At 38.1% G+C, this 13,370-nt stretch overlaps 1 protein-coding gene across 2 annotated transcripts in view; it reads left to right on the top strand.

Annotated features, from left to right (window-relative positions):
- Positions 1–13,370, top strand: part of SNX27 (sorting nexin 27) — a 72,250-nt gene that overhangs the window by 35,166 nt on the left and 23,714 nt on the right. For both annotated transcript variants that reach the window (XM_036766972.1, XM_036766971.1), the window contains exon 3: positions 12,753–12,945. In XM_036766972.1, the coding sequence (XP_036622867.1) occupies positions 12,753–12,945 (193 nt within the window). The remainder of the gene's footprint in view (positions 1–12,752; positions 12,946–13,370) is intronic.

Below are 13,370 nucleotides of genomic sequence, written 5' to 3'. Positions count from 1 at the left end.
GGGATATCAGGAAAACTTCATGTTGAAGATGGTGCCTGAGTTATGCCTTAAAGGAAGAGAAAGATTCCATGAAGATCGGGTTAGAAGAGAGTGCGTTGCCAGCATGGAGGATGGTTAGGTCAAATGTAGGGAGAAAGGAGATAGAGTGTGTGAGATGCGGAGGCCGTTTTGTCTGGAGCATAGATTGAGGGAAAGGGAGCTATAGCCAGTGGAACTGGAAAATAGGTGGGAGTCTGGTTGTGTAGGACTGTAAAAGCTAAATGGAAGAATTTATACTTTATCTTAGAGAAGGAAATCACTGGAGTTGGTTGAAGTAGGGGAGACACATAGACCTGTGCTTAAGGATAGTTACTTTAGCAGTAGTGTGTAGGATAAACTAGGATGGTGAGAGGCTTGAGGTAGGGGGAACAGTTAGGGGGATGAATGTAGGTACGGAATAAGTAGATACAGAAAAAATCCCAAATAAATGCAGAATAATCAGGGAATGGTACTAGCAGTTATGGGGCAGATCAGGAAAATTTTTTGTAGAAAGTGGTTTTTGAGTTGTCTTGAAGTAAGGGACTCTGTGGAGGAGGTGAGAAGAAAGTATGTATTCCAGGCATGGAGTATAGAGATTTGTGTCTGAGGAGCAGCAGTGAGGCTGGATTGCAGAGTTCAGGAGGGGAAATCATCATGTGTAATGAGGTTGTTATAGAAAGTGTAGAATGATGTATAAGAGTGATACAAAGTGAAGTCAGTAGAACTGGGAAATCAGTATTCTCAAAGGATACAATGATGTGAGTGAGAAGGACAACCAACATAAAATGAGCAAAATGGAATTTTATGAAACAGGGAACCACTGGTCATTTGAGCAACAAGCTGTAGTAATAGACGTTTTCTGTGATCCCCAACACCTCTCAGACCTTTCCAGAACAGAAATTATGTGCCAAAGATAAACAACTTTAGTTGTCTCCATAGTCTAATACACCCAGAATTTTCCCCAAAAGCATGAACTGATACTTAATCTCAGCCCACTTAGCACCAAGGCTTCAGTAGCAGACATAAAAACCCAACACATGGGCTTGTAGCAAAACCCAACTCCCTACCCTGGTCCCTGTACTCTCCAGTACTGTGGAGACCTCAACTCTAGGTAGAATTTTTTTTCCTTAATAGTACTTTATTTTTTTTCTAATTATATGTAAAGATAGTCTTCAACATTCATTTTTGTAAAATTTTGAGTGCCAAATTTTTCTCCCTCCCTCTCTTCCCTCCCCACTCCCCAAGACAGCAAGCAGTCTGATAAAGGTTTTACATGTACAATCATGTTAAACATTTCCACGTTAGTCATTTTGTAAAAGAGGAATCAGAACAAAAGGGAAGAACCTCCAGGTGGAAAAAGTTGTTCAGGCTGTGACACTTAGGCATTGTGGCAGCTCTTCAGGAGTGGAAGCCTGATGGAGGCAGCGAAAGCACTGCTGCAAAGCTCTGAACTGGTCTCTCTGCTGCCATTCTGTGGCTCTTGCTATCCTTGGCTGCTGCATTTATTCACTCCTGCATTTCTGTTGACTGGGGTGTTCGAGAGGCAAATAATCTATTCAGCTCTTTATTATTGAGTAGTAAGAAACTTCTTTTTAAATGTACACAAGGAGACAGGGGTGAAGGCAGAAGTCTGGTGGAGGTAACAGTGAAGAGGTGGGCCTAGGTCATTAAGAATAGAGCATGGTGGCACTCTGCCTACAGGTAAATTAATGTGGCTTTTTTTGAGGGGCTCTGTTTCAGCGTGGGAGGAGAGCAAGGGGATAGAGAGGAATGTGTAATGTACTCAGGTCAAATTGAATGCTGACAGAGAGGGGAGGTTGACTCCTGTGGTCTCAGTAAGAAAAGAGCTTGCAGGGGAGGTTGAGAAGGATTGAAAAGGGGTGGGGGTAAGGAAAGAGGCCTTACTTTGGTGGGGGGAGAGAGTTCCATTGATGATTGTTCCTATGAGTAAATTGAGATGGTCTGTGAAATGAGATTGGGATCTTGTGCCGGCTGTGGTGAGTGGCATTTGGTACTTGAAAAGTCCACTCTACCTACCTTGAGAAGAGAAGAGTGGTAATTCCTGGGGACAGCTGACAACTGGGAGGGTGGGAGGATATGCACTAAAGGAGAAGATTTTGAGGCAAATGGGCAAAAAAAGGTAACCAGGGGAGAATATAGATCATGGGTGGGATACATAATGAGATAATTATAGAAGCCATCAATCAGAGAATGATATTTCCATCTAGAATAGACAGAAAAGATGGATAATAAGTAGAGAGAAATTCTTTTTGAAAAGGGACTCAAAAATGAAATTAAAAACTAATGAAATGACTAGTTCAAAGGGAAAAGAGGAAGGGGGAATATACTTGACTGAGAAGAAAAAAAGAGGGGCTAAGAATTATATAGCTAGATAAAATCAAGAGAGGAAAAGGAACTAATAAGCAAAAGCTCAAAGGAAAAGGGGTAACATAAGAGGAGGGCATCAGGGATAGGGAGAAGAGAATCAGTGGGAATACAGCCACCTTAAAAGAGATTAAGGTAAAGTAACTGAAGCAACATAGTACTGTGCTTACAGTAGAAGAGGGGGAAAATGATCATAACTTGGAAAAACTCCAATATTAGAGAAAGATGGAGGAAAATATAAGCCAAACTCTTATGACTTTAAATGTGAATGAATTAAACAATCCAATAAAATAAAAAAGAGTGACATTATTTGAGAAAAAGACAATCCTGTGATTGGTTGCTTACAAGAAACATTTAGAAAACAAAGTTATGCACAAAATAAAACTGAGGGGATGGAAAAAATTTTCCTATGCATCAAGTAAATCTAAAAAAGTGAGAGTTGCCATCATGCTATCTGATAAAGTAAGAACAAACATTCAAAAACTCAAAAGGAATAAACAAGGAAACTACTGAAAAAAACCATGGACAACAAATCACTATCAGTTTTAAACTCATACCCTTCAAATGCCTTAGCATCCAAATTCGTAAAGGAAGCACTGTCTGTGCAACAAGAAGATGTAGACAGTAACACAGTAGTGACAGAAGACTTCAGTCTCTCTCAGTTTTAGGTAAATCTAACTGAAATGTAACAAAAGGAGAATATGGAACTGAATAAATTGCTTTGGAAACTGGAGCTAAAGACTTACAATGTCTTCTAAATAGGACTACAAAAAATATGCATATTTTTAGTACCACAAGGAACTTTTACAAAAATTGACCATGTACTTAGGGCACAGATGTGTTGCAAACAAATGTAAAAAGGCAGAAATAGTTAATACATCCTTTAGAAAACATAACATAATAAAAATAGTAATGGGTTCAGGGACCACAAACAAAAGATACGGAGCCAAACAGAGACTCAACAATGAAATTTTAAATGAGTGGGCCAAAGAACAAATAATAGAAAAAATAACTATGTAAAAGAAAATGATAATGATGAAACAACACACGAGAATTTCTGGGATATATAGCTAAAGCAGATCTAAGGGGGAGCATCATATTCCTGCAAACATATATTAACGGAGTAGAAAAAGAGAGGATTGATGAACTGAATAGGCATTTAAAAAAATTAGCCAACAAACAAGCAAACCTAAAATAACCACAAAAGGAGATTAAAAGTTAGAGGCAAATTAAATAAATTGGAAACAAAAAACCCCATAGAAACAATAAAACAAATCTGGTTCTTTGAAAAGACTAATAAAATTGATAAGCACTTAGTTAATCTGATTAAAGGAGCAAAAAAAAAATCTGTAAAATAGCAAATGAGCAAAGTGAAATCACAGCAAAATCAGAAGAAATAGAGTAATCAGAACATGTTATGAACAGTTATATGCTAACAAAACTGAGAACACTAAAGAAATTAGGTTTAAACCAATATCTTACACCACATTCCACAATACATTCTAAGTAGATGTGACCTAAATATCATTCCATAATTTAAATAAATTAAAAGGGAAACATCATAATACTTCTTGCATCTGTGGGAAGGAGATGTGTTTTTAACCAAACGAGATAGAGGCAATTACAAAGGATAAAATAGATAACTGATTACATGAAAATAAAAAAAGATTCTGCACAGACAAAATTAACATACCTAGGATAAGAAGGGAAGTTGTTGAATGGGGAGAAAAATCTTTATGTCAGAGCTCTCTGATAAGGATTTGGTATCCAAGATACACAAAAGTAAATAAATAAATGAGTCTAATAGCCATTTCTCTGTCTATAAGTGGTCAAAGGATATGAATACACTTTTTTAAAATTTTTTTTTTCATTTTTAGTTTACAACACACGGTTCTACATAATTTTGAGTTCCAGATTTTCTCCCCTACCTCCCCCCTCCCTCCCCAAGACGGCATGGAATCTCATATAATTACCACGTATAACTTCACATTAAATTAATTTATACACCAGTCAAGTTGTGGAGAAGAATTATGACCAATGGAATGAATCATGAGAAATGAATACACTTTTCAAAAGAATGCAAAGTATTCACAGCCATGTAAAAGAATACTCCAAATCACTAATAAGAAAAATGGAAATCAAAACAACCCTCAAGTTTCACCTCACACCTTGCAAATTTGCAAAGATGACAAAAAATGGTTGTGGGTTGTGGAAAGGTAAGAACACTAATACATAGTTGGTGGAGCTATGAAATAATACAACCAATTTGGAAAACGATTTGAAGCTATGCAAATAAAATGACCAAAATGTCCATGTCCTTTGAATCAGAGACATTTATTCAGTTTATACCACAAGGAAGCCATTGATAAGAAGAAAGTCCCTATATGCACTAAGATACTCATGGCAACACTTTGTGATAACAAACAATTGGTAGCAAAGTAGATAACCATTCAATGGGGAATGGCTAAACAAATTGTGGTACATGAATGTAGTGGAATATTACTTCACTGTAAGAAATGACGTGTGTGATGAATACAGAGAGAGATGGACAGATCTATATGAACTGATGCAGAGTGAATTAATCAGAGCCAAGAAAACAAAATACACAGTAACTATAACAATGTAAATGGAAAGACTGACACACCAAACAATCAAAGTCGCAAAATTATAAAAGATCAAGCAAGTCTTGAATGAAGAGATGTGAGAGGACGCCTTTAACCTACTCCCTTTGTGGAGGTGGGAGGTCCACAGGTGTTCTACATTGCATATGTTTTTGGACTTTTTCAATGTATCACTCAGTTGTGTTGACTTCTTTCCTCTCTAAAAATACTGTTTGTCATATGGAATGGCTTTTTGGGAAGGGGAGAGGGAAAGAGAGATACTTGGGAAACTATGATAGTGAAAGAAACAGAAGACATAAATAAAAGCTTTTTGAAAAGAGAAATTCTGAAGCACAGATTTGACCCCCCAAGAAAAGAAAGGAAAAGACACCATTGGTTGCTCCTTTGTAGAGGTAGAATTGAGTGTGAAATATTGCATGTAACATCAGATTATTTTGATGTTTCAACTGGTTTTCCTGAAATCATTCATATTTTCTCTCTTTTAATTCTTCATTTATAAGGGATAATTCTTAGGAGGGGAGAAAGGAAGGGCACAAGGGGAAGCCTATATGATGTAAAAACAGAAGATCAGTAACATCTATTTAAGTAAGAAAAAAGATGGGACAGATATTCCCAAACCAGAATGAGAATCTGGCAGCCTTAGGGCCTCATACCAGAACAGGGAACTGTAGCATCAAGTATCTGGCCCAACAAACTACTCATACCAGCCTCTGAACCTGGGCAGAAGGAAGTAGAGCCAACACCACCGGGACAGGCCTTGGGGCTACACACCTCATTGATTCTCCTGTGGAGGGTGAAAATGAGGAAGAGGACAGAGTTGTGGCCTTGAGCAGCCAAAGCTCTGTACCTATTGACCCAGAAAATGTGTAGCTGTTGAAGTGAACCATAGCTGCCTGGCCCAGTTTGGGCCAAGGATATTTCAGATGCCTGATGAGAGGATTTGATACAGAAGACTGTGATCTTGCCAGGCAGCTTTTATGTGGAAGTGACTGACTGCCATTGGGAGCAGCCTTCTCTCTCCTCTTTCCAAATTCAGCCTGGGACATAATAAATGCTTAATTAATATTTGCTGGCTGATGGACTATTCTTCTTGTTATCTTATATCACAGTAAATTTCTCTCCAGAGACCCTCTTCATTCAGCTTAGTACATATGGAGACATTTGCCTAAGTCTAACCTATGTAATACTTTGCAAAAAAAAAAATACCTTTTGTACAGAAACACATACTCTTTCTCTCTCATATATATACATATACATACATACATCTCCATATATTAATGCTACTATGATTTTTTTAACAGAAGGCCCCCCCACCCTTTTTTTTTTTTTTTTTTTGCTTTTGATAGCACAATCACGCTACACTTCCAACAGTCTTACTGGGTAAAGGATATGTTTATTTTTGTAACTATTTGTGTTGCCAGGTTTTCTTCAAAACGATCTAATAAATTTCTAATTTCACCAGCAAATGAATGAATATACCTATTCCTCTACAATCCCACTGCTTTTAATTATTTTTGTCAGTTTGGTGGGTGTGAGATGGTACCACAAAGTTGTTTGAACTTACATGTTTTTGATTATTAGTGAAGGTGACCATTCTTTTAGGTAATTTATTTAAAAAAAATTTTTTTTTTTGGAGGAGAGAAGGCAGGGCAATCGGTGTTAAGTGACTTGCCCAGCTAGTAATCTAGTAAGTGTGTCAAGTGTCTGCAGCTGGATTTGAACCCAGGTCCTCCTGACTCCAGGGCTGGTGTTCTACTCACTGCACCCTAGCTGCCCCCTTAGGTAATTTATTAATGATGTTTTCTCTTGAAAATTATAGGTCCGTATCTTTTGACAATTTATACATCATTATTAATTTACCAGCATGGCTTTTTAACAGATACTCATATATATGTTTTAAATATCAAATTTACGTGTCTTATTTGCTGTGAATATCCTGTTTCTTGTTTTTTTCTTTTGTTTTTGTTCAGAAATTTATTTTCATTGTCATTAGTCTTTCCTTAATGATTCCCTTTGTTGAATTGAAAAAGCTTATTCCCCTCCACAATTAAGAGCAATGTTTTATTCTGTTTTTTGTTTTTTTTTTTTTGGTAACTTCCTTTTTATATGTTTGTCCATCATCCAGCTGCAATGCGTTGGGAGTATGTAGTGTAAGATTGAGGTCTAAATCTATTTCCCACCAATTTACTGAACAACTTTCCCAAGTATATTGATTAGATAGAAGCTGGAGGAAGGATTTATTGCTTTAATCTTTTTTTAGAAAGTAGCAGAATGAGGTAGTGAATAGAAAGTCGGTTGTGAACCAGGAACACCAGGCAGGGTTAAGGTCCTCCTGGCACACGTTGGCTGTGAGCACGAGTCCCATAACTTCTCAGTGGCACTAGGGGATGCCATGGTGCACAGAGTACTGGGCGTGGAGTCAGAAGACCTGAGGTCAAATCCTGCAGCAGACACTGACCAGCTAGATGACCCTAGGCAAGTCACCCAACCTTTGTCTCAGTTTCCTTAACTTATATGGGGATAACAACATCTTCCTCACAGGATTATTGTGAAGATCAAATTGGATAACATTTGTAAAGCATATAGTACAGTGCATAGTGCATGGTGCATAGGCACTTATTAAATGCTTGCCCTCTGCCCCTTTCCCACAAATCTCTGAGACTCTTAAAATTATAGAAGTTGCCCATCAGCACTGATTGACTTTTCTCACTGGGAATTATCTGTACCAATAACAAGAGGTTCCAACCAAGCTTTTGTATCTCTTTGGTTGATGGCTTGGTGGATCCATCCTGGTCCATGTATCCATTTCTCCATATTCTTTGACACAGAAAAAAAATGGTTTTGATCAGTGATGTGAAATTCAGATAGAAATAGGGGCCACCCAACTGTGCTTAAGAATCCCTGTGGGCTACAGATTGGCCTAGAGAACCACATATCAATATAATCTATGTTTTATTGTATTTTTCTTTATTTTGTTAAATATTTTTCAATTATATTTTAATCTGGCTGAGCCACAGTAGGGAGTGTTGTGGGCTGTGTTTGATACTTCTGGTTCTGATAATACTTTTTGTAGTATGTTTTGAAGTCTGGAGAACACAAGATCAGCTCCATCAGCTTTTTGCTTAGTTTGCCTATGATTTTCTTTCCACTTGTTTTTCCATGTAAAGTTCAGTATGTTTTAGTTTAATGCTATAAAAATGCCATTTGGTGTTTTGGTGTTGCATTAAAAACAAAATTTATTTAGGAAGTATTGTCATTTTTGCTATATTAATCTGACCCATCCATGAACATTGAATTTATTTGTCTTCCCTCTTTTGGTCATTGTAGTTTTAGAATTGTCCTTACAAAGTTAATTTGTATTTCTAGATATGTTAATTCCTAAATATGTGATGGTTTTTGTTGTTTTAAGTGGGATTTCTTTTCACGATTATTTTTTAATGATTACTAAGTAGGGATGCAGATGATTTTGCGGGCTAATTTTATATCTTCTGATTTTGCTGGATTTAACTACTGATTTTTTTAGTTGAAGCAGTTGATTTGATATTTTGACCTCTTTATTTCTAATATGAATTTCTCTAATTTTTTTCCTGTTTTGTTACAATTGCTAGAATTTCCAACACTACAGAAGTGGTGCAGGTGGAGATCACATAGGCTGTTAACTAGATTTATTTTAATTTTGGAAGTGGAAACAAAAGAGGTGTGACTTGAGGAATGAATCAGTAAGCATTTGTTATTAATTGGTTTTACAGTGGATAGAGCAGTGGTCTTGGAGTCAGGAAGATCTGAGTTCAAATGTGGCCTCAGACACTAACAAGCTGTGTGACTCTGGGCAAGGCACTTAACCCCTATTTGCCTCAGTTCCTGATCTGTAAAATGAGGACACACTGGAGAAGGAAATGGCAAACCACTTCAATATCTTTGCCAAGAAAACCCCATGGAAAAAAGTCTGCAGGGTCATGTAGAGTTGGACATGACTGAACAACAAGAGCAACCTATTGTATGTCATACACTGTGCTATGTGCTGTGGATATGTGGATACAAAGAAAAAAAAAAATGAAAGGCTCTTTTTTAAAAAATGGTTAACTTGATAACAGAAAGGCCTCAATTCGCATCTTCATTTTTTTCAACTAAGTAAAGACAGGAAAGAAAATGTGCAATAGGGAGAGCACTGGATTTGGAGTCAGAGGCCCTGTCCATGCTAGGCAGCAAGCATTTATTAAATGCTTGTTGTATGCCAGGCCCTAGGCTGGGTGCTGAGGATACAGACAAAAGTAAAACAGATTTTCTTTTTCCAAGATCTTATATTTTAATGGAAAAGCCAACTTTTCCCTGCCATCTAGCAGGTAACTTTGGTGGGGATGATCCTAGCAGCTGGAGGAATCCAGCCTCATGCAGAAGGTGGCTTGAGTTGCCTTCTGCTGTCAGTTGGCCTGCAAAGTGTGTGTTGCATTAGGGGACTTGCTGTGAAGAAAACTAATAGAAGGATGAAGTTTTGGATGTGGTCCTCAGCTCTGTCTGATTGTGCTTATTACTTTGTGGAGAATAGATCATCTCCTCTTTCACTGACTTAGTTGGTAATCCTTAAATAACCCTTAAACTGAGGAGCATGCTTGTCTGAAAATCCCTTGTCAGAATTCTTGAGTAAGTACCTTTTAGCCCTCAGACAAAACTGGTAGACTTGCTTTGTTTTTTGAATTTGACCAAAATATGGCCATAATCTCTTGGGGAGTGGAGAACTTTAGGACTTAAACCTTCTTGAATATCAATAACTTAACAACCATCATGTTTATCATCTGTTAACAGTGGAACAGTGACATTTTACTAAACATATGAGGATTTGATTATCAAACTAAATTAGCTATAGATGCTGCCTGCTTTGGAGTAGTTTATAGTTTAGTTAAAAGTTGGGATTGTAGAATTCTGGAATAGTCTTCTCCAAAGGAGTTTGTATAATCTTTTGAGATTTTTGAGAATTGGCTAGGTAATTGAATTAGGTTGTAGAACTAGATATCCCTACATGATCTTTAAGATAAAACTGTTTCAAGGCTACAACCAAATTCTTGCTTATTAAATGAAGTGTGACCATCAAGTAATAGGCCTGGCTTTTTGAGGAATATATCAGAACTTTAATGTCCAAATGAGCTATGTCTTCCAAAGTAAGTCATTTTGGGAGGCAATATACTTAGCCATGTTGCTACTACTCAAACCTTTTTTTAACTTATGGAATTGTCTCCAGAGCTATTTTACAAGTCACACAAGAAAATAATTCTTATGATGTCATTTCAACTCAAGCATCTGTTGAGTGGCAGGCACTATGCCAAGTGCTAGGGTTACTAGGAAAAACTGAAACATTCCCTGCACTCAAGGAATGTATAGTCTGTTCAAAACAGAATTATCAAACTTGAGCAACCTGCCTTCATTTACCTGACTTGACTGTTCATAAAAAGCAGGTTTACTTCAAAAGAAAGAATGTTTGCTATTGCTTAAGATGTTCAAGCTACTGCACAATTAGCAGTTTCAAAAAAGCAGTTTAAAAAGTGTCAAGGCATCATTAGAACCATGATGATTAGAATAAGTATGTAGCATACTAGAATATAAAACTCATTTGGTTGTGTACATTCTGACGTTTGTTTTTTAAAAAAATGCATGCTGGGCTTGACTGTACATCTAATCTTTGCTACTGGGGAGATGGAAGCTTGTGGATTGTTTGAGCTTGGGAGTTCTGAATTGCAATGGCCCAGGCTGATGATGTCTGTGCGAAGTCTGGCACCCATATAGCGCACTGGCTCTGGGAGCTGGGCTGCCTAAGGAGGGATGAACTGACTTAGTCTGGAAATGGAGAAGACCAAAGCTTCCATGCCATTCACTAATGGGAGTTGTGACTGTGAGTGACTGCTGTTCTTCCAGCCTGGATGAGATGAACACAGCTTCAAAAACAATCACCTCCAAACTAGACCAAAAAAAAAATCAGTAATGTTGTATTATATAATTCAACAGAATAAACATTTATTAAGTACCTATAACGTGCAGGTCACTGTAGTAGACCTTGGGGATACAAAGTTAAGAAATGGCATCACCTCTGCCTTCGATTGCTTATAGCTTAGTGAAGGGATAAGAGTTATAGATAGAAGATGGATAACTATGATATAGGTTCGGCGGTGAAGTGACACAGTAGATAGAGCTATGGGGAGAGATGTCAGGAAAACTTGAGTTCAAATCCTGCCTCCAGTACTTACTAGCTGTGTGACCCTGGGCAAGTCACTTAACTTCTGCCTGAGTTTCCTCATCTGTAGAATGTGGATAATAATAGCACCTACCTCTTAGGGTTGTTTTGAGGATTAAGTGAGATGGTATTTGTAAATGCTTTGTAAATCTTAAGGTATCATCTAAATGTTAGCTGTTAGAGAGTTCAAGAGAGATGAAGAATTGGAGAGAAGAAATGATCATGTCTACCTGGGGGAGATTAGTGAAGTCTTGGAGTTGGCACTTGAGCTTGAGGGAAGGGGATTTCAACAGGTAGTGAGATGTCAGGCAGTCCATTCCAAGCTCAACAAACGAATGGCCTTTGCAAACACAGAGAACTGGGAAAGGACAAGACTAAATCAGAGAATAGCTAGTAGTCATATAGCGTGATTGTAGGTAATAGTAGGAAATATGCTGGGGAGACTAGAGCAGAACTGGATTTTGGAGAGCCTTAAATGCCTGAAAACATTTGCATTTTTTTGGGGCAGCCACTGAAGGCCTGTGAGCCAGGTATGTGACTGGATTGGACCTAGGTCTTAGGGACATTCCTTTGGTAGTTGAATGAAGGGTGAATGGAAGAAATTGGAGGCAGGGAAACCAGTTAGGAGGCAGCCCCTGGAGTAGAAAGCAGAGCACGGGCTGTGAGAGGGATTGCAGGATCAGAATTAATAGAACTTAGATTGGGTGTGAGGAATGAGGGAGAAGGACGAGTCAAAGAGGATTCCAGAGTTTCAAGCGTGGGTAACCTGGAGAGTAGTGGCGTTATCAATAAAGTCTACAAAGTAAGTAGAAGGAGCAAATATAGTGGGGATGTGAGGAATTCAGTTTTGTATGCATTGACTTAGAGCTGCCAACATGACACATTTTTGTGGAGATGTCGAGCATAAAGTTGGAAATGTGGGACTATATCTCTCATGGGAGATAAAAAGTTGAGAATACAGATATTGAGGATCATGTGCATGGAGGTGATAATTGAAGCTGTAGAAGTGAAGGCAATCAGGAAACCAGAGGGAGAACACAGACCCAAGGCCAGGCCTGTGTGGTTTGCGCATATTCATTAAGGGAATCGGAGGAGAAGGAGGGGATTGAAATGGAACAAACAGAACTAGGAAGAGAACCATGAGAAAGTACAAGTATGACTAGTATAGAAAGAAAGGCTGGATTCGATGGTCTTTGAGGAAGGTTCTGGCCCAGCCCCCTAAGATTCTGTGAAACCAAGAGATGAAAAAGAATAAAACAAAAAGGTCAAGCAGTGTCAAATGTTGGAAAGTGAGGATTGAGAAAAGACCACCAACATAGGTTTTATTGTTATGATTGGGACTAATCTCATATTGTAAAGGGATCAAAAAGCCTACCCTTCACATAGAAAGCACTGTTGGTGACTAGCACTGTGTAGAGTGGATGTAGCCAACACCAATCCAGTCCTGACATGACTGGTTTTTGCTTTTATGATAAATGCATTTTCCTTTGCTTTCCTCTTCCCAGGTGTACAATGTTTACATGGCAGGAAGGCAGCTGTGCTCTAAGCGGTACCGGGAATTTGCAATCCTGCACCAGAACCTTAAACGAGAGTTTGCCAACTTTACTTTTCCTCGCCTGCCAGGGAAGTGGCCATTCTCATTATCAGAACAGCAGTTGGATGCCCGACGTCGTGGGTTGGAGGAATACCTGGAGAAAGGTGAGTTGATTCTCAAGACAACTGTCTAGAGCTTCTACATAGCTTAGAGTCACTTTGATGCTCCCATGCATCCTGGCTGAGCTTTCTATATAACTAGCTCCCTAGTCTGTGGGCAGTAGCCTCCAGTGAAAGTGAGCCTGTAGAACATTTTTAAAAAATAGTTTTTTATTTTTTTCAATTATATGTAAAGACAATTTTTAGCATTCATTTTTACAAAATTTTAAGTCCCAGATTATTCTCCCTCCCTCCCTTCCCCTCTTTCTAAAACAGTAAGCAGTTTGGTATAGGTTATATATGCTGTAGCACATTTCTAAACTGGATTTAATGATGGGAGCTTTGAAGTATGACTGAAATGCCTATTTGGTGTTGTGATTAATAGTATGCTTTTATTAGCTTGCCAAATACTTAACAACAACACACACAAT

This window comes from Trichosurus vulpecula, chromosome 7, assembly GCF_011100635.1.
Source record: "Trichosurus vulpecula isolate mTriVul1 chromosome 7, mTriVul1.pri, whole genome shotgun sequence".
NCBI classification, from domain to species: Eukaryota; Metazoa; Chordata; class Mammalia; order Diprotodontia; family Phalangeridae; genus Trichosurus; species Trichosurus vulpecula.
Note: the sequence above shows the minus strand (reverse complement) of the source record. Positions and strands in the feature narration are given on the sequence as shown.